This window comes from Berghia stephanieae, chromosome 15 (assembly GCF_034508935.2).
Source record: "Berghia stephanieae isolate SIO BIC M18660-M18661 chromosome 15, UCSD_Bste_1.3, whole genome shotgun sequence".
NCBI lineage: Eukaryota > Metazoa > Mollusca > Gastropoda > Nudibranchia > Aeolidiidae > Berghia > Berghia stephanieae.
In genome coordinates this window covers 21,591,858-21,613,859 of record NC_088374.1, presented here as the reverse complement: position 1 = coordinate 21,613,859, position 22,002 = coordinate 21,591,858, and the positions used below count along the sequence as shown (strand labels likewise).

General features: G+C 36.8%; 1 protein-coding gene across 2 annotated transcripts in view; it reads left to right on the top strand.

The window, feature by feature from the left end:
- Nucleotides 1-7,468, top strand: part of LOC144960837 (uncharacterized) — a 34,990-nt gene extending 27,522 nt beyond the window's left edge. For both annotated transcript variants that reach the window (XM_078894210.1, XM_078894209.1), the window contains exons 10-12: nt 1,831-1,957; nt 3,352-3,447; nt 3,958-7,468. In XM_078894210.1, the coding sequence (XP_078750336.1) occupies nt 1,831-1,957; nt 3,352-3,447; nt 3,958-4,020 (286 nt within the window). In that variant the 3' untranslated portion in view covers nt 4,021-7,468. The remainder of the gene's footprint in view (nt 1-1,830; nt 1,958-3,351; nt 3,448-3,957) is intronic.
- The last annotated feature ends 14,534 nt before the right edge of the window (nt 7,469-22,002 follow it).

The window sequence follows — 22,002 nt, the reverse complement described above, 5'->3', positions numbered from 1 at the left end:
GTAGAGCAGTGATGCCAAAACTCCGGTCTGGAGCAAAAAATTCCGGGTACCGGGCAACTTCCGTCAAATTCCGGTGAGGTCAATTTGTTCCTTCAATGCTTACCAAAAGTAAATGATTTTCTCACTGGTGATTATTTGACGGGTCCCTTTATAAGGCTTTGAATAGAATCAATGAAGAGTGCTGCTGTCTGAAGGAAAAAGACTGTATGTTTACTTGGGATAAGAGGCTACATAAGGTCTTTTTCATTAACTCACTCAACCCTAACACAGACTATATCCGGCGGGTGGTTGGATGGGAGCATCACCCTTGAATCATATACCTATGATGTTCGCATGGGTGTACGATCCGATAGTGATGTCGTTTCTTCTTCTCTTTACTAGCCTATCCTGCTTCTTTGGTTTGTGATTGTCTTTTTGACAGGGGATATTTTTTTTTCTGTAAATCATCTGCCTGTTTGTTCTTGGTTATTTATAATTTAGCTTATGATATCTTTAGATTATGATTTTGATTTACATTTGTACTATTTTTGTTAGATTGCTTGTTTTTTTTGTTTCAGCGGTCTCTCATATAACCTCAATTGTGTTGGAAGAGACCTAAAGCAACAAAAAAAAAAACAAAAAAAAAAAACAGACTATATCCGTAGTTTACCCAGGGGTTACTTTTACCCCGTGCCTATTTACTGCAATTTTATGAGACAAATTATAGGCGTAGTATCAAAGCTTTTGTTTTTAGTTTTTACATTTTAATGGTAGTTGAATAAAACTATCTATGTACATGCTCATTTTTAGGACATTTTTTCCAATTTTGAAAAGTAGCAAAAATTTCTAGGCTTGAGTGAGTTAAGACGGCAGAGTGGTTCAATTCATCATTTCTATTTGTTTTTTAAAAAACATGCATTTTTTGGTAGGCGTTGAAGTTTTAAATCTTGAAATTTGGATAATCATTGAAAAGATATAATACCACCTTTTTGTTAGTTATCCGTGGCATGTCTGTAATTTAGTGTAAATCATCATCTCTGTTGAGCACTTGAATTTTTTTTTTTTTCCTTTTACATATGTATGATTTGTAAACAATAATTGAGTGTGTTCCTCTTTGCGGGGACCTGTGCTTTTGTCTAGTTGAGACATTTAGGTGATCTCAAACTGAAGTACACTGATAGTGTGCTCTTGGAATCTACACCTATTTCCCTATTTGAACTAATTCCCTTTTCTTGGGTGCTTTAATTGTAATTCTAGAACTATTTACTATCCTATTTTCTTCCTTTTTACTGGCGCTGATATAACCTAAATGTGTCGCAAGCGCCGTCAAACCCTTAAAAAAAATAAAAAAATAATAATAATTCTATAACCTTTACAGTTGCCCGTAGATTTTTGGGTTGGTATGATTTTATCTGATGGGCAGACCTGGTGGATATTTTACTTACACATATACCATCAATATTGGTCGTGCGGCTATGTGGTCTTGTGGTATGACACTTGCTTTTTGATCGGAAGGTCCCGGAAGGTCCTGGGTTCGAGCCTCGCTCGGCGCATAGTTGAGTCCTTGGAGAAGGCTCTTTACTCACATTCGCTCACCGTACTCAGGTGTAAAATGAGAACCTGGCCGTTAACAGCGTTATCTCTGTCTGAAAAAATTATAACATCGCCTAATAGGCGTCATGTCCCGTCCTAAATGTTAAATGTTGCTGTTGGCCAGGGACTCCTTGTAAAGCGCTTTGAGCACATTTAGTGGATATTGCGCTATATAAAAGCTCAATTTTAATTTATTTATTTTTTATTTTTTTTAAATTTGTAATAAATAAAAACATTTTTTTGCCTTCTTGTCTCCAGGCACAGACTTTTCCGAGATCACTGCGTCTGCGTCAATGGTTACTACATCAAGGACCTGTCCATCCTGGGTAGAGATCTCTCCAAGACTGTTATAGTGGACAATTCCCCACAGGCTTTTGGGTACCAGGTGGGTTATAGTTTTAACACACTCTCAACCCTAGCACCGACTATATCCGTAGTTTGCCCAGGTTACTTTTACCCCATGCCTATTTATTTATTACATTTCTCTGAGACAAATTATAGGCGTAGTAGTATCAAAGCTAATGTTTTTACTTTTTGCATGTTAATGATAGTCGAATAAAACTATCCATGTATTTGCTCATTTTTAATACATTTTTTTTTCCAATTAATTTTGAAAAGTAGCAAAACTCTTTAGGATTGAGTGAGTTAAAGCAACTTGACTTTTTTTCTAAGGAGCTCAGAGGATTTGATTTTACTCAAAAATAGTAGTAAAAGTAAAAGTAGTCCTTCAGAGGCATATAAGGATCATGGAGCCGGAGATTATTCCGGTTTCTGTGGCGTGAAATGGACAATAGCAATTGCTGGCTACCCTTTTGATAGGGCATGACTCGCTTACGGATCGGAAGGTCCTGAGTTTGAGCCTCACTCCTCGCACAGTTGGGAGTCCTTGAAATGGCTGTTTACTCACATTTTCTCACCATATTCTCCATCGGAAAAAAAATAATCTTGTAATATTGCCTTAACAGGCATCATGTCTCTTTCTACATGTGAAAAGCACTTTGAGTACGTTTTGTGGATATTGCTCTTTTTAAAAGCTCAAAGTTTTTTTGTTTTTTTTTGTATTTTTGTTTTTAATTTACATTTTTTTTCTGAGTCAAATTATCTACATATTATTAAAGCGACTGTGTTTTATTTTTACGTGATGTAAAGATGCCAAAACTCCGGTTTCACCAAAGAAAATTCCGGTCTGGAGCAAAAAAAAAAAGAAAAAATTGGGCAACATCCTTCATTCAATTTTTGGTGATATTTTTGAATCCAGACTTGAAAAGGAAATTAATTTTTTTAAAAATTTTCTGTCATTAACTGATTGAAAATCAAGTTTGCTCATTGCTACATTATTCTAATGTTCTCACAATGTTCGTGGATCGCAATTCAGACTTGTCGAGCATCAATAAAGATGTGAGGAATAAATTCAATTGGTCATGGCTAGAAGTTAAAGATAATAATGGTGATTATTTTTCTGACTATGTCAGAAAAATTCCAGAGGCCGGTATATGACTTTGATGAAGTCATCTTTACCTATATGAATGACATGCTTATTTAGCATTCCTTCTACATCAAATTATGGCAGTCATACTTCCAGTAAGAAATAACACCCACTATTTTAATGTATTGTATTTATCACTCTCCTCTCCAATGATGCCCTTATTTTTAAAAAAAATAATTGAATCTTCAGATTGTCGAAGAGTTTCAGTCAATTTTTATAGAGTTCATTTACAGGTCTAAAACTTAATATGTGTCATTAACCTTTCTTTTCTTTTGTTTTTTTTTCTCCCACAGCTTGACAATGGCATCCCCATTGAGTCGTGGTTTGTGGACAGAGAGGACAAAGAGCTACTCAAGATACTTCCCTTCCTGGAAGAACTCAGAGCTAAGGTAAGGGGAATGTTGTTGTTATTATTCATATTATCATTATTGTTATTATTATTATTATTATTATTATTATTATTATTATTATATTATTATTATTATTATTATTATTATTAATAATTTTATTATTATTATTATTATTATTATTATTATTATTATTATTATTATTACTAATTTTATTATTATTATTATTATTATTATTATTATTATTATTATTATTATTATTATTATTATTATTATTATTGTCATCATCATCATTGTTATTATTATTATTATTATTATTATTACTATTATTATTATTATTATTATATTTTTATTATTATTATTATTATTATTATTATTATTATTATTATTATTATTATTATATATATTTATTATTATTATTATTATTATTATTATATTATTATTATTATATATTATTATTATTGTTATTATTATTATTATTATTATTATTATTATTATTATTATTATTATTATTTATTATTGATATTATTATTATTATTATTATTTTCACAGAAACAAGACGTCCGACCTCAAATCCGAGACCGATTCAGACTTCACACCCTGCTGCCCCCTTAAAGTTAAAGATTGATTGTGACTTTTACTCTGGCCTTGCCCTGGCATCATCATCGCCAATGAAATGCATGGCTCGGGTAGCGTGGTCAAGGGAGTTAAGTCTTCCCTAGTATTTATAAGAGATTTCTTCGGTTTCCAGATGAGCAAGGGAATAATTTTTTTTACAATGGAAGTGATCTTTGTAAATTTAATGTTGACAATTTAACATTTTCAATATATTATTTTTAAAAAATATTCTATGCGTTGTTACAAATGCACGTTAGGACCAATGCTTGTTAGATATTTATTTATAAACTTTTAAAATTTTTGGTTGTAATTTTTAATGTTAAAGTAATGAATAGAAATGTTAACTCTTTCTTTTCTTTTACTTTTTTTTTTTTAATTTTTAAATTAATTTATTTATTAATTTTTTTATTTTTTTATGTTGTCCCCCAACCTTAAACATTTTTATTTTTTTCCTTTCCACATATTTTAATCATTTTTTTTTTTTCTCTTTCTTCCCCAATGACAATGTGCAAAGATATGATTGCATTGCGTAGACTAATCCTTATCATAACATTTCTCACGTAGTTGCTGTTAGCACTTGGTCAAACCTAGGTAGGGTCTTTGCTTCATACCCCGAAGGTACCGAGTTTGATTACCACCAGCCGATGCACTGTGTGGCCTTGAGCAAGTCACCTCACCCTAGCTCAATTTGCAGCGCTGCACTGCGGCTGACGCTGCCTGGGTGTTATTTCCGGTCTTCCCTTGGAATAGACCCCAGGGAGAAATTTCCCCTATGGGATGATTAATTAAAGGGAATTTTCTTTTTATTTAAACCAATTTTTAACATGCATAGCGGCCAACTGTCCTTTTAAAATCAATCGGAAACTTTCTAAGTAAGGAAATACCCTAGCAATTACCAGGATTATGGTTTTTTGACTAGTAAAAACAAGGAATAGACAAATTGATAGTACCACTCAAACATGGGTGCAAGAGTGCCGGCCGGTTGGATTACCGAAAAAAACGTCGCCGGCTTTTTGCGATTTGGATTTGATTGATTTTTTTTGTTTTTTTTTGTTTAGGTCCCAACAATCGGGTCGGGTACGTCCATATGATTAAGCGAAACTTTTGAATCACAATGCTTCTGTGACCCGGAAGTGATAGTTATATTATTAAATTTGAACCGGAAGTTGATTAGAGAAGAAATGAAAGTTGACCCAGACAAAAAACACAGCGTGTTTTAACTTTGCAGGCTTTTTCAGATTATATGTCTGGTCATAATTAGACTTACAGGCTTTTTGAGGTCCAGTTGCTTGCACCCGTGCTCAAAGTCTGAGACTATAGTATAGATAGTGTGCTCACAACATTGCCATCCAGAAATATAATGGACCAGTACGCAAAGCTATGTGTAACATTGAATGTTTATATTCTTTTTAATGCAGTTTGGTGAGAATTACTCATAAACATGGATGGCAAAAAAACAAAGACATGAATGACGTCCATGGGTGCCAGTTTTCCAGTTTATGCCGGAATTCCGGTTTTGCGATATCTCGAAGTCAAATACCTCCGGTTTCAGTGTTTTGAGTATAATAGCGGTGTCCATCACTAAATTTTTCAAAAAATGTTGAGGGAGTACCTCTGGTACTCTCTGTCTCTCTCTCTCTGTTCTGTGGCTCCCCTAGAGAGAGACAACTGCACTGTGAGTATTTCACTATGTATTATAAGTTGGTTTTAAAATCAAATTAATTTCCTCATTGTGTCAATATGTTTGCTGTGTAATTATTTAATAATGGTATATAAACGGTGATGAAATAATAGTAAAGTTTAGGCCGCATTTTCAGGTTTGGAAAAGTGTCGAGATTTCAGTTTCAGGTTTCAGCACTTCTTCCTGCTGGTACCCATGGTGACATCAACGTCGTTCTATCTATAGGTTATGATAGTCCAAACACACTACCATTTTGAGTCATGACGGCCAGTGCACGTTACGATGTCTGTCCCCGTCGTTCTATCTATAGGTTATGATAGTCCAAACACACTACCATTTTGTGTCATGACGGCCAGTGCACGTTACGATGTCCCCGTCATTCTATCTATAGGTTATGATAGTCCAAACACACTACCATTTTGTGTCATGACGGCCAGTGCACGTTACGATGTCCCCGTCGTTCTATCTATAGGTTATGATAGTCCAAACACACTACCATTTTGTGTCATGACGGCCAGTGCACGTTATGATGTCCCCGTCGTTCTATCTATAGGTTATGATAGTCCAAACACACTACCATTTCGAGTCATGAAGGCCAGTGCACGTTACAATGTCTGTCTGGTGTATTAAAAAATTTTTTCACTTACTTTTTTCTACATCTGCTTTAGGATGATTTAATTCCAGTTTGAAGTAGGCGATTGGTTGGTCACATGTTTTAAATTATGACCACGTTATTTTAGATACTTATAATTTTTGTTATTGTCAAAGAAAAATTGTTACCTATTCATTGTCTCAAAAGCTCAACGCTTGTTCGGAATAAAATGTGATGATATTGTTTTAGTCGATGTACAGTGGAATCCACATAGAGTCAACACTTTTAAAGTCATCTTTCTGGGTAAAGTCCATAGCTCGTGTTGGTCCCAAATTGTCTGTTCTTTATTTAAACGAATTCCATTGATAATGGAGGTTATTCCACCCCTCTCATTGGAAAACCCTGTCATTTCTTAGTAAATATGATGTAATCGTTGAATAACGCTTTGCAGAATATTTGCGCGTATTTTATTGGTTGAAATAAGGTGTAAAAGACAGCTGATTGGTAATTATAAATAATCTTTTGAATAATCATGAATCCAAAACCAATGCTTTTAGTTTTGGGTCAAACTGTCATTCCAGCAGATGGAGAAACATACATATTATTGCGAATCGAAGTATAACTACCATACAATTGGTCACAAAATGTCTAATAATCTTACTGGGAGGGGTGGAATAAACGTATTCTTTCAATTCTTTGTATTTAATAAACTCATATTTTTATCGTTAAATAACTCATACTGGCAAGCACAATAAGAATAATCATTTAATAAATACAAAAGAGATGAAAGAATCATATGTGGGCGTCCCTGAGAAAATCAGTCGCAAGGTGAAAAGCTTTGAACAGAGATATTGACAATTTTAGTCAAGAGGCCAACTTTTATGGAAAATGAGTTCTCATCAAAAATCATTAAACCAAACATTTTTCTTCCTATCAATGAAATATTTTAATTGAATTCTACTCCTAAGTATTTTATTTTAATTTTTTTATGAAGGTAATTATTATACTTAATTTCAACTCTTGTCAACTTTGGATGCGATTTTCTCAAAATTAGGGTTCACACCCTAGCCCATGCATATGACCATAACTTCATGAAAAACCACCCGATTTGCTTCAAATAAAGATTAAAATGCTCAGGAGACATTGGGCTTTCAAAAAAAAAAAAAAAAAAATGCGAAAAACGCAAAAACAAAAATTTTTCACCTTGCGACTGATAATGTCAGGGACGCACACAATATATATAATGTCCACCTTGCTTGTACTAATAGTTACCCAATCTTTCTGGTCTGTTAGTGTTGACTTTATCGGAATTCCACTGTCAATTTTTACAACTCTCTACATCAACCTCTTGTTTTGTCAGCATTAGAGTTTATTTTACCGAGAAAAGTCACAATGTAGAAATTCATTTTTTTTTTTTTGTCTTTTTTTTTTTTTTTTAATCTGTATCTCCCATGTTGGGCAGTAGGTCACTTCTTGTGTTCTGTTTTCCGAGTTTACTTTCTGTCTTTGACTTGGGAACGATTTGGAGATTTCGTGGTTTTGTCCTGGTCTAGGCCGGAGTCTTTGGCTAGGAGGGAAACAGTATTGTATCAGATTTGGGAGATGGTATTTTTTTTCCCATGTAAATTCATCTCTCCGTTATTATGTATAGTTATGTTTTTTTTAAAATTTGAATATATTAATGGTGGAAAACATTTGAGTGTATTCCTCTTCGTAGGATCCTGTGTTTATGTCTGGATGAGACTTCAGTGATCTTAACTCACTCAATCCTAGAAATTTTTGCTACTTTTTGAAATTGGAAAAAAAAAGTGTATTGAAAAATGAGCATATACATAGAAAGTTTTATTCAACTATCATTAACATGTAAAAACTAAAAACATTAGCTTTGATACTATGCCTATAATTTGTCTCAGAAAAATGTAATAAATAGGCATGGGGTAAAAGTAACCTACGGTAAACTACAGATGTAGTCGGTGTTAGGGTTGAGTGAGTTAAACTAAGTACATCGATGGTGTGCTCTTGGAATCTACATCCGTTCCCTATTTGAGCCATTTCTCCCTTTTGTCTTACTTTTTTTTCTTTAGTGCTTTTATTGTAATTTTTAAAAAAATTTTGGACTCTCCCAGTTTCTACCTTTTTACTGGCACTGATATGACTTACATGTGATGCAAGTGCCGTAAAACCCTTAAAAACAAAAACATACAAACAACACAATCTCGGCCCACCTTTGAATGTCTAATTTCCTATTCATTGATTTTCTATCTTTTTCTTGAGAGGCCAAAATTAGCCCATTTGTCGTACCTTATAATATATTATGTTTATCAAACCAAGCAGAATGCGTTTTAGATGACATTTTTAAAACAAACCTATTTTTCACAAGTTCATTTATTTATTTTTATTTTTATTTTTCTTCAAATTTTTATCCTCATTGTTATTTTTATGAAACCAATTTGATTAATGTCATGAATGTTATTATTATTATTATTATTATTATTATTATTATTATTATTATTATTATTATTATTATTATTATTATTTATTATTATTATTATTATTATCATTATTATTATTATTATTATTATTATTATTATTATTATTATTATTATTATTATTATCATTATTATTACTATTATCATTATTATCATTATTATTATTATTATTATTATATTATTATTATTATTATTATTATTATTATTATTATTATTATTATTATTATTATTACATTATTATTATTATTATTATTATTATTATTATTATTATTATTATTATTATTATTATTATCATTATTATTATTATTATCATTATTATATTATTATTATTATTATTATTATTATTATTATTATTATTGTTATTATTATTAATGTCATTATTATTGTCATAATTGTCAAAAATTATTTTAATTTCTCTTGCTGTAAATCTCACATTGTGATAATTATAACCGTTAAAATTTTAACCAATCTATTTCATTCAATCGTTCATGTTCATATAATATTTCAATTTTTATCATTCTGTTTATAGAATTTTATAAATATTCTCTTGTATTGTTTTTGTTTGCTTTTTGATTTTTCTTCTTTTTTTTTTCTCTGTTTGTAAATATGATTTTAATCAATCAGTTGAGAGTTTATTTTCACAAGTTCAGACATTACTGTTAAGTTAAAAAATTTTTATTTGTTATCATACGCTTTGATATCTGTATTGAATAAACTAAACTGGTGGTAAACGAAAATTGCAGAAGTAATGTTGAAGTTATACTAAGCTACTAAAAGCTGTGTTGTCTGTAAAAAGTAATAAACAAAAATGAATAATCTAACAGCTTCATAAAAGATTCAAATACCAAACACAGAAATTTTCTGGCTCAAAAACCTTCTTCAGCCAACTACAACAACAAAAAAAAAAAAAAAAGAACAAACCAATAAATACATGACTTAAAAAAAAAACAAAACAGATAAACGACTAAATAAATATTTTTTACGTCCTCTTCGTTCCAAGATTTTTCTTAAACAGGGAGGGCGTACAAAATAATTAGTAGTCTTATCTTTTTTTATTATTATTTAGTAATTTTGTTATTGTTTTTTTGTTTTTTTGTTTTTTTTGTTGTTGTTGGCTTAACTCACTCAATCCTAGAGATTTTTGCTACTTTTCAAAATTGGAAAAAATGTGTTAAAAATGAGCATGTACATAGATAGTTTTATTCAACTATCATTTAACATGCAAAAAATAAAAACATTATCTTTGATACTGCGCCTATAATTTGTCTCAGAAAAAAATGTAATAAATAGGCATGGGGTAAAAGTAACCCGGGTAAACTACGGATATAGTCGGTGTTAGGGTTGAGTGAGTTAAGAAAGGTTTTGAGCCCGAAACGTTCCGTGTTTGGTATTTTGTTCTTTTTTTTTTTTTTAAGCTGTTATATTCATTTTTGGTTTATTACTTTTAAAAAGAAATGTGCGGGTGGTTGGATGGGAGCATCACCCTTGAATCGTATACCTATGATGTTCGCATGGGTGTACGATCCGATAGTGGCGGGTGGTTGGATGGGAGCATCACCCTTGAATCATATACCTATGATGTTCGCATGGGTGTACGATCCGATAGTGGCGGGTGGTTGGATGGGAGCATCACCCTTGAATCGTATACCTATGATGTTCGCATGGGTGTACGATCCGATAGTGGCGGGTGGTTGGATGGGAGCATCACCCTTGAATCATATACCTATGATGTTCGCATGGGTGTACGATCCGATAGTGGCGGGTGGTTGGATGGGAGCATCACCCTTGAATCGTATACCTATGATGTTCGCATGGGTGTACGATCCGATAGTGATGTCGTTTCTTCTTCTCTTTACTAGCCTATCCTGCTTCTTTGGTGTTTGTGATTGTATTTTTGACAGGGATATTTTTTTTTCTGTAAATCTTCTGCCTGTTTGTTCTTGGTTATTTATAATTTAGCTTATGATATCTTTAGGTTATGATTTTGATTTACATTTGTACTATTTTTGTTAGATTGCTTGTTTTTTTGTTTCAGCGGTCTCTCATATAACCTCAATTGTGTTGGAAGAGACCTAAAGCAACAAACAAAAAAAAAAAAAAAAAAGAAATGTTGCTGAGAAATCGATAATTGGATTCACGATCTCAAATTGGTATTATAAGGTCAGTATCCTCCCATAGTGGGCAGGGAGGTACACACTGTGTCTTCTATCCCCCTATGTCTAGGTGGGGTTCCTGACCTCCCATAGTGGGCAGGGAGGTACACACTGTGTCTTCTATCCCCCTATGTCTAGGTGGGGTTCCTGACCTCCCATAGTGGGCAGGGAGGTACACACTGTGTCTTCTATCCCCCTATGTCTAGGTGGGGTTCCTGACCTCCCATAGTGGGCAGGGAGGTACACACTGTGTCTTCTATCCCCCTATGTCTAGGTGGGGTTCCTGACCTCCCATAGTGGGCAGGGAGGTACACACTGTGTCTTCTATCCCCTATGTCTAGGTGGGGTTCCTGACCTCCCATAGTGGGCAGGGAGGTACACACTGTGTCTTCTATCCCCCTATGTCTAGGTGGGGTTCCTGACCTCCCATAGTGGGCAGGGAGGTACACACTGTGTCTTCTATCCCCCTATGTCTAGGTGGGGTTCCTGACCTCCCATAGTGGGCAGGGAGGTACAGTGTCTTCTATCCCCCTATGTCTAGGTGGGGTTCCTGACCTCCCATAGTGGGCAGGGAGGTACACACTGTGTCTTCTATCCCCCTATGTCTAGGTGGGGTTCCTGACCTCCCATAGTGGGCAGGGAGGTACACACTGTGTCTTCTATCCCCCTATGTCTAGGTGGGGTTCCTGACCTCCCATAGTTGGCAGGGAGGTACACACTGTGTCTTCTATCCCCTATGTCTAGGTGGGGTTCCTGACCTCCCATAGTGGGCAGGGAGGTACACACTGTGTCTTCTATCCCCCTATGTCTAGGTGGGGTTCCTGACCTCCCATAGTGGGCAGGGAGGTACACACTGTGTCTTCTATCCCCCTATGTCTAGGTGGGGTTCCTGACCTCCCATAGTGGGCAGGGAGGTACACACTGTGTCTTCTATCCCCCTATGTCTAGGTGGGGTTCCTGACCTCCCATAGTGGGCAGGGAGGTACACACTGTGTCTTCTATCCCCCTATGTCTAGGTGGGGTTCCTGACCTCCCATAGTGGGCAGGGAGGTACACACTGTGTCTTCTATCCCCTATGTCTAGGTGGGGTTCCTGACCTCCCATAGTGGGCAGGGAGGTACACACTGTGTCTTCTATCCCCCTATGTCTAGGTGGGGTTCCTGACCTCCCATAGTTGGCAGGGAGGTACACACTGTGTCTTCTATCCCCCTATGTCTAGGTGGGGTTCCTGACCTCCCATAGTGGGCAGGGAGGTACACACTGTGTCTTCTATCCCCCTATGTCTAGGTGGGGTTCCTGACCTCCCATAGTGGGCAGGGAGGTACACACTGTGTCTTCTATCCCCTATGTCTAGGTGGGGTTCCTGACCTCCCATAGTGGGCAGGGAGGTACACACTGTGTCTTCTATCCCCCTATGTCTAGGTGGGGTTCCTGACCTCCCATAGTGGGCAGGGAGGTACACACTGTGTCTTTTATCCCCTATGTCTAGGTGGGGTTCCTGACCTCCCATAGTGGGCAGGGAGGTACACACTGTGTCTTCTATCCCCCTATGTCTAGGTGGGGTTCCTGACCTCCCATAGTGGGCAGGGAGGTACATACTGTGTCTTCTATCCCCCTATGTCTAGGTGGGGTTCCTGACCTCCCATAGTGGGCAGGGAGGTACACACTGTGTCTTTTATCCCCCTATGTCTAGGTGGGGTTCCTGACCTCCCATAGTGGGCAGGGAGGTACACACTGTGTCTTCTATCCCCCTATGTCTAGGTGGGGTTCCTGACCTCCCATAGTGGGCAGGGAGGTACACACTGTGTCTTCTATCCCCCTATGTCTAGGTGGGGTTCCTGACCTCCCATAGTGGGCAGGGAGGTACATACTGTATCTTCTATCCCCCTATGTCTAGGTGGAGTTCCTGACCTCCCATAGTGGGCAGGGAGGTACATACTGTGTCTTCTATCCCCCTATGTCTAGGTGGGGTTCCTGACCTCCCATAGCGGGCAGGGAGGTACATACTGTGTCTTCTATACCCTTATATCTGTTTTCCAACATGCTTTCTGTCTTTGTCTTGGAATGAGACTTGTTTTGTCCTGACCCTGACCGGAGCCCTTGGCTGGGAGGGAAACAGTCGAATGTATAGTAATAGTTATTATTTGTAAATATTTGAGTGTATTCCTCTTAGAGGGATCCTTGCTGGTGTCCAGATGAGACTTTAAGGTGATCTCAAACCAAGTTCCTCCCATAGCGGTACATACTGTGTCTTCTATCCCCTCATATCTTATCCAACAAGCTTTCTGTCTTTGTCTTGGAATGAGATTACGGTACTTGTTTTTTTCCTGGCCCTCGTCGGAGTCCTGGCTGAGAGGGAAACAGTCAAATGCATAGTTATTGTTTTGGGAGATGTTATTTTTTTCCTTGTAAATCATCTCCCTGTTATGTATTATTACATTTGTTATTTTCAATGTATAATGTAAGCATTTGAGTGTATTCCTCTTTGTTGGATTTTGTGCTTGTGTCCGGATGAGGTGATCTCAAAATAAGTACATTGATGGTATGCTCTTGGAATCTACACCTGATCCCTATTTGTTCCCAGTTCCCCTATGTCTTACTTTCTCTTGGCTGCTTTGATTGCAATTCTAGAACCTTTACTATCCCATTTTCTTTCTTTTAACTGGCGCTGATATAACCTAAATGTGTTGCAAGCGCCGAAAAACCCTTAAAAACAAGCAAAAAACAAACCAAGTTCATTGACGGAATGATATTTGGGTCTACCTCTGTTCCCTATTTGAACCAATTCCCCTTTGTCTTACTTTTTCTTGGGTGATTTGATTTTAAATCTAGAATTTTTTGACTATTTCATTTTCTCCTTTTTACTGGCACTGATATGACCTAAATGTGTCTCCAGGGTCGTAAAACCCTTAAAAGCAAAAACAAAACAAAACAAAAAACTACCCTCTACTGGATTGATTAGTCTATAAATTCAGCTAATGTCAATTTTGACATTTTGGATGTTTGCACATGTTGACAATACATGATTGTTTGGGTAAAAATATTAGAAAATGAGCGTAGATATTAGGAAATAATGTGACCCACCGTATCGAAGCGGTATTAATTCGGGATCCACTCGGTACGGGAAATTGAATTCATAGCCACAAATATCCAACTTGGGTTTGATTTCTGTACGTTACGGTGGAGTATAAAGACTATTTCTTGCATTGCAAAAACTTCTAAGCTCCGGTTTCTCATCAATCTGTCTCTAAATTCACTTTTTGGGGTCTGAATCATCCCGACATTATACCGTTTTGAGACGGAGGGTCACAAATATGATAAATCTTTGCATTGGTTGAGGTTAGTTGGCATCTCTGGACATCTGACGTTTTGAAATTCAGCTACCTGTGGGTGTGGTTCCTGACCTCCCATAGTGGTCAGGGAGGAACTTACTCTGTCTTCTATCCCCCTTTATCCGTTTTCCAACGTGCTTTCTGTCTTTAAACTTGAGCTTTTATATAGCGCAATATCCACTAAACGTGCTCAAAGCGCTTAACAGGGGGTCCCTGGCCAACAGCAACACATAACATGTAGAACGAGACATGACGCCTGTTAAGGCGATATTACAATTTTTTTTTCGGACAGAGACAACACTGTTAATGGCCAGATACTCATTTTACACATGAGTACGGTGAGAGGATGTGAGTAAAGAGTCTTTTCCGAGGACTTAACTATGCGCCGAGCAAGGCTCGAACCCAGGACCTTCCGATCCGAAAGCGAGTGTCATCATACCACAAGACCACATAGCCGTCTTTGTTCTTGGAATGAGATAACTCGGTTTTGTCTGCTCCTGGCTGGGAGGGCAAACAGTCAAATGCATAGTTCTTGTTTTGGGAGATGAATTTTTTTTCCTTGTTACCCTCCTTCCGCACTAGGACAAAACTGTCCCGGGACAAATTTGTCCTGTCCCACTGGAGAAAACTTCTATTCAAAAGGGGTTCCGCACTAGGACAGGACTGTCCCGGGACACACCTGCGCTAATGTATTATTTTAAAAAAATTTTTTACAAGATTCAAAAGTTTATTTGTAGTCAATTGTCAATATAACTCATACAAGAATATAATATTTTCATCAACAAATCAAGTAAATAAAATCAATAATAAAGCAAGGCAAATAATGATAGTAATAATGATAATAATAGTAATAATGATGATAATAATAATAATAATAATAATAAAAATAATAATAATAAAAATAATAATAATAATAATAATGATAATTATAATGGTGATAATAATAATGTATAATCTTCTAATCAATAGATTAGTTATTTAATAGTTTGAATTATAGATTAATAATTTAAAAAATAAGTCCTTGGTACAACTCTAATAATTCACATTTTATGAATCAACATAAGATACGACATGACGATAATGATTTTTTACACTGTACAATGGGATTTGTTTACATAAGATTTATATAACCATGAAATATTCTTATAGCAAGAGTAATATTATTGCTACTGCTACTACTACAACAACTACTACTACTAACTACTACTACTACTACTACTACTACTACTACTACTACTACTACTACTAGTAATGGATGAAATAGAGGTTGCATATTTCTGTGCTTTACTACGTGGAAAAAAAGACAAATTGAAAGAGAAAACAATATTGGGTGCATCCTTTAATGACCCAAAGATTGCTCAAGGGTCAATTCCGTAGACTCTATGGTGATCTCCGATCTTATCTTAAAATGACTTTCTTGGAATCACCTCATTTTACCCAGGTGCAAATGAGTACCAGTTCGCTGATGAAAGTAATCTTTGACGGACTAGCATCATTCAAGAGGATAATAGAAAGTCAGCATGGCTCGGTGGTACGGTCTTTGCTTCGTACCCAAAAGGCATCAGTTCGATCACCCGCTGATGCGCTGTGTTGCCTTGAGTAAGTCACCTCGCCTAGCTCAATTTGCGGCGCTGCACTGCGGCTAACGCCTGGTTATACCTCGCCCTAGCTCAATTTGCGGCTCTGCATTGCGGCTGACGCCTGGGTTATTCCAGTCTTCCCTTGGAATAGACCCTCGAGAAAAATTTCCCCTAGGGGATGAAAAAGGGAATTTTATTTTTTTAAATTTTAAACTGTTATCTGTCTGCTCAACGCTACAGAAACATGGATAAGTTCCGGATTTATAAGCTAAGGAGGCAAGATGGCCCATGGTTAGTGCGTTGTACTCTGGACTCAGAGGTTCTGTGTTCGATTCCGACCGAAGCCAATTTGTACTTTCTAGAGCAAGAAAATTTACTCCAATCACTCACTCCATTCAGGTGTAAAAGGGTAAATGTCAAGTTGGGATAGTAATCTGCGATAGACTAGCGTCCTGTTCAAAGGTTTTCAAACAAATACGTTAATTATCCGCTTCATGCTATTGAAACCGGAATAACTCCTGCACCATTGGCTACAAGGCTTTAAAGGAGTTCATTTGTCTTACAATGAGTCCAAGTGGCTCAGAAGGACTTACTTTAAAATATTTTCATTGAAAATTCCCGAAATAAATAACGATAAAGACAATTGATCCCACAAGGTAACGAACAGATGTGCGACCGGTTTTAGACACGTTACTGCTGTGTCACAAAGTGTGACACTTCTTAAATTATATTTATAAACATACGTTTTTAAATTGCCGAAAATGTTTATGTTGCTATGCCTTCTTTACGTGGTTTCATCACATAGAATTATTTTTTGAATTGTTCTTGCTTTTTTATATTCAGAATTGAAATAAATAAATAAATTATAACTGTGAAATTGAATGTAAGCTTCAGTTTAATATACGAAAACAGATAAAAATGGACGTTTCGGGTTTCCCCTTCATCAACAACACATGATGAATTAAAAACTACAGACGAATGAGATAATGTGGTAGTGGCGTTGTTAAGATGCATAAAGAAAAACATTGATGGGCAGGAAATTGTATGCTACTTTGTGAGGAAGCGCGAATTAAAACAGAGCAATAGGAATTTATAAAAGGTGCGTACTTAATTAATTTAAAAGAGGGGAGGCGGGGAGGAACTGTGTAATGCAGCATAGAAGACAGTGAACTAATATAAAGTGTGGACTATTGTTGGAAAATAAATACAATGGAATTGGAAATAAATACAAAATGTAAGGGATGTAGGTATTAATATATTAGTCGCATTAGCAGCAGCAGAAGCAACAGTAGAAATAGTAGTAGTAGTAGTAGGGATGCAGAAAATAAAGACAGGCATTTCAATTTTGACACGGCGCCGCCAAGTCTGGGACTTTTTTGTCCTAGTGCGGAAGGCTGCTATATTTTTCTACTACCACAAACGATATGAACACGGGACTGGGACAGTCCTGTCCCGTTGATTTTGTAGCATTTTCACAACGGCTTGGGACACAACGGGACTGTTTTGTCCCGTCCCAATAGGTGCGGAAGATTTCTCTAAATTCTATATGTTAAAGATTTGGGACAGGACTGTCCCAGGACAGTCCTGTCCTAGTGCGGAAGAGGGTTCAGGGTTAGGATTTTTTTTTAATTAAAAAGAGAAAAAAAAATATAAAAAGAGAAAGGAAGAAAAAAAAATTATAAAATTTTAAAAAATAAAAAAGAATCATCATAGTCAATCATTTTAAAATAACTGAAAACCCTCACGGTTAGAATTTTGTAAAAAAAAAAATAAAAAGAGAGAAAAAAATATAAAAAGAGAAAGGAAGAAAAAAAAATATAAAATTAAAAAAAAATAAAACAGAATAAGGAAAGAGAAAGAGGGGGCAGGCCGGGATGATCCAACAGGGATCTGGGGTGGGGTCATGGCCCTTATAAGGGCCGTATAGATAATTGTATAAGGTGGCCCTTATAAGGGCCGGTGTATATAATTGTATAAAGTGGCCCTTATAAGGGCCGGTGTATATAATTGTATAAAGTGGCCCTTATAAGGGCCGGTGTATATAATTGAAAAAGGTGGCCCTTATAAGGGCCGGTGTATATATGATCATTGTAAAAAATTGTAATCAACAATATAAGGTGCAAAATCCAGCATGATTTCTTGCTCTTCGGTTATATCAATCGGACATCGGCAACAACAGAGGCAGCAAAAAAGATCACCGATAATTCTCCCACATAGTGAACGTTTTGGCAGTTTATAGTCGTATTCGTAGACGTTCAGGGATACGTCTCCTATACTACTACTGTCAGATGGGTCGACTGGAGTTCCTACGTCTTCGGGCCTATGTTCTTGAAAGCAAGACTCTGAACGTTTTGGCAGTTTATAGTCGTATTCGTAGACGTTCAGGGATACGTCTCCTATACTACTACTGTCAGAGGGGTCGACTGGACTTCCTACGTCTTCGGGCCTATGTTCTTGAAAGCAAGACTCTGAACGTTTTGGCAGTTTATAGTCGTATTCGTAGACGTTCAGGGATACGTCTCCTATACTACTACTGTCAGAGGGGTCGACTGGACTTCCTACGTCTTCGGGCCTATATTCTTTGAAGCAAGGTTCTGGACAGGGTTGCAGGGAGTTCAGGCTTGTCATCGATTCTTTTAGTGACAAACACCGGCAGACTGGCCGTGTCAAAATTATAGTCAGTTATCATTTCATTTTTCATTGAGATTTTTTGCTCTCTTACCTGAAAGTTCAAAGGTCCAGGATCGCTGCTTGATTTGAAAAATCGCTTTAGCTTCGAAAAAGCTTTCTTTATTTTGCCCATCAGTTTTATATTCCTCGTTGCTTGTTGATACGATTTAATTTCAGGGCAACTCAGTGACTCCTTAATCGCATCGCTTACCTCAAAGGTCAAAGGTCCAGGATCGCTGCTTGACTTTGAAAAAGCTTTCTTAATTTTGCCCTTCGGTTTTATATTCTCCGCTGTTTGTTGATGTGATAGGTCAAAGCAACTCAGTGACCCCCTTATCGCGTCCAATGGATTAATCGGTGCTGGAAGTTGCAAAGATATACATGAACGATAAACATTTTTCTTCTTCGGTAAATTACCGGAATGCCGAAGCATCGGCTTCATAGGGTTGAGATCATCGATTGCATCGAAGGTCGCCATAGTAGAATCAATGGAAGAGTCGTTGGGCCGGCAGGTATCATCACTCTCCCGGCCAAAGAATTCCCTTCTTTTTGGTGAGTTTTGTTTCATAACGCGGACGTGACAAATTAATTCTGAAAAAAGCAATGCTAAACTTTGCGCGTCATTTTTGGAAAAAAAAAATTGTTTTTCTATGTTTGAACATGACGCAACTATGGACGTCTCTTGATGCTTTGCGTTTAAGTAAAATAATCACAACGGTTATACCTATAACGTACTAACACACTAAACTGTTTGTAAGATTGAATGTTTATAATCTGATTGATATAATTTAGCTAGAAGTAATCACGAAAAAGGCTGTCTGAAAATAACAACAAAGACTTGAGTAATGTCATTTTAGTTCCTTCTATACAGCTACATTCTAGCTGGTCTGAGACAAAAATGTTGCATTATTTATTGTTTATTCATTTATCTATCGGAATACCTCTCGGAATCAATTGGTCTAAGAATTCACCCTGCAAAGTCAAAGGTCTTGAGGATAGGAACGCGTCAAAGGGAGCAGATCAAAGTAAAAGATCAGGAACTCGAAGAAATAGACACTTTCTGCTATCTCGGAAGTATAATTGACAAGGATGGAGGCACGGAATCAGAGGTGAAAGCACGAACAGGAAAGGCACAGGCTGCATTCACATCTTTGAACAGAGTTTGGAGAACTAAAGATATCTCCCTTCGACTAAAGCTAAGACTTTTCAACTCAAATGTGAAGTCTGTCCTACTGTATGGATGTGAAACTTGGAACGCATCACAGCCATGTATAAGGAGGGTCCAGATTTTCGTAAACAGGTGCATGCGTAAGCTACTCAGAATAAAATGGATGGATAGAATAAAAAATGAGGAAGTATGGAAAAGAACACAGCAGAAACCAGTGGGAGAGGAAATAGGAAGAAGACGATGGAGGTGGATTGGACACACGCTTAGAAAGAATGACTCCACTATAACAAAGAAAGTATTGGACTGGAACCCTCAGGGCAGAAGATCAAGGGGAAGGCCACGAGGAACATGGAGAAGAATTAAAGAAGCTGATATACAGAGAAGTGGTAAGACCTGGAATGAGATTAAAAAGATAGCCCAGGATAGGGAAGGATGGAAACTGTTTGTCTGTGGCCTATACCCTGACCCAGGGTGAAAAAGGCAATGATGATGATGATGATGATTTATCTATCTATCTATCTATCTATCTATCTATCCATCTATCTATCTATCTATTCATCTATCTATTTGTCATACGCGTCTTACGGGGAAAATATGACCGCCTTTTTAAAATGTTTGATTTGTTTTGTTTTTTTCTTTTTCCTTTTCCTTTTTCTTTCTTTTTACTAGCCGGAGACCAGGAATTGATAAAGACAAACCCAAACTGGTCACTTGTATTGCTACTAGCTATAATTTTGTTTGTTTTTAAGGGTTTTACGGAGCTAGCAACGATTAAGGTTATATCAGCGACAATAAAAAGGAAGAAAATGGGATAGCAAGTCGATGCGCATAGTGTCAGGAACGCTAGCAACAACTCCTAGAGAATGGGGCCCGATAATGGCAGCGATCCAGCCCCCCGATGTCCGGAGGGAGACGATTACGGGAAACTGTCTGAGTAAGATCAAAGAGAGAGAGAGGGAGGGAATGGGGATACCCCTCTGAAGCGCATAATGGACGGCGCCCCAGTTTCGAGAACGAAATAACCCTCCTTCCGCACTAGGACAAAACTGTCCCGGGACAAATTTGTCCTGTCCCAATGGAGAAAACTTCTATTCAAAAGGGGTTCCGCACTAGGACAGGACTGTCCCAGGACACACCTGCGCGAATGCATTATTTTTTTTTTTTTTTACAAGACTCAAAAGTTTTTTTGTAGGCAATTGCAACTGTAATAATTCACATTTTATGAATCAACATAAGATACGACATGACGACAATGATTTTTTACACTGTACAATGGGATTTGTTTACATAAGATTTATATAATCATGAAATATTCTTATAGCAAAAGTAATATTATTGCTACTGCTACTACTACCACTACCAATACCACGACTACGACGACGACTACTACTACTACTACTACTACTACTACTACTACTACTACTACTACTACTACTACCACTACCACTACCACGACTACTACTACTACTACTACTACTACTACTACTACTACTACCACTACCACTACCACGACGACGACTACTACTACTACTACTACTACTACTACTACTACTACTACTACCATTACCACGACTACTACTACTACTACTACTACTACTACTACTACTACTACTACTACTACTACTACTACTAGTAATGGATGAAATAGAGGTTGCATATTTCTGTGCTTTACCACGTGGAAAAAAAAGACAAATTGAAAGAGAAAACAATATTGGGTGCATCCTTTAATGACCCAAAGATTGCTCAAGGGTCAATTCCGTAGACTCTATGGTGATCTCCGATCTTATCTTAAAATGACTTTCTTGGAATCACCTCATTTTACCCAGGTGCAAATGAGTACCAGTTCGCTGATGAAAGTAATCTTTGACGGACTAGCATCATTCAAGAGGATAATAGAAAGTCAGCATGCTTCGTACCCGAAAGGCATCAGTTGATTAAGTCACCTCGCCTAGCTCAATTTGCGGCGCTGCACTGCGGCTGACGCCTGGTTATACCTTGTCCTAGCTAAATTTGCGGCGCTGCATTGCGGCTAACGCCCGGGTTATTCCAGTCTTACCTTGGAATAGACCCTCGAGAAAAATTTCCCCTATGGGATGAAAAAATGAATTTTATTATTTTAAATTTTAAACTGTTATCTGTCTGCTCAACGCCACAGAAACATGGATAAATTCCGGATTTATAAGCTTAGGAGGCAAGATGGCCTATGGTTAGCGCGTTGTACTCTGGACTCAGAGGTTCTGTGTTCGATTCCGACCGAAGCCAACTTGTACTTTCTAGAGCAAGAAAATTTACTCCAATCACTCACTCCATTCAG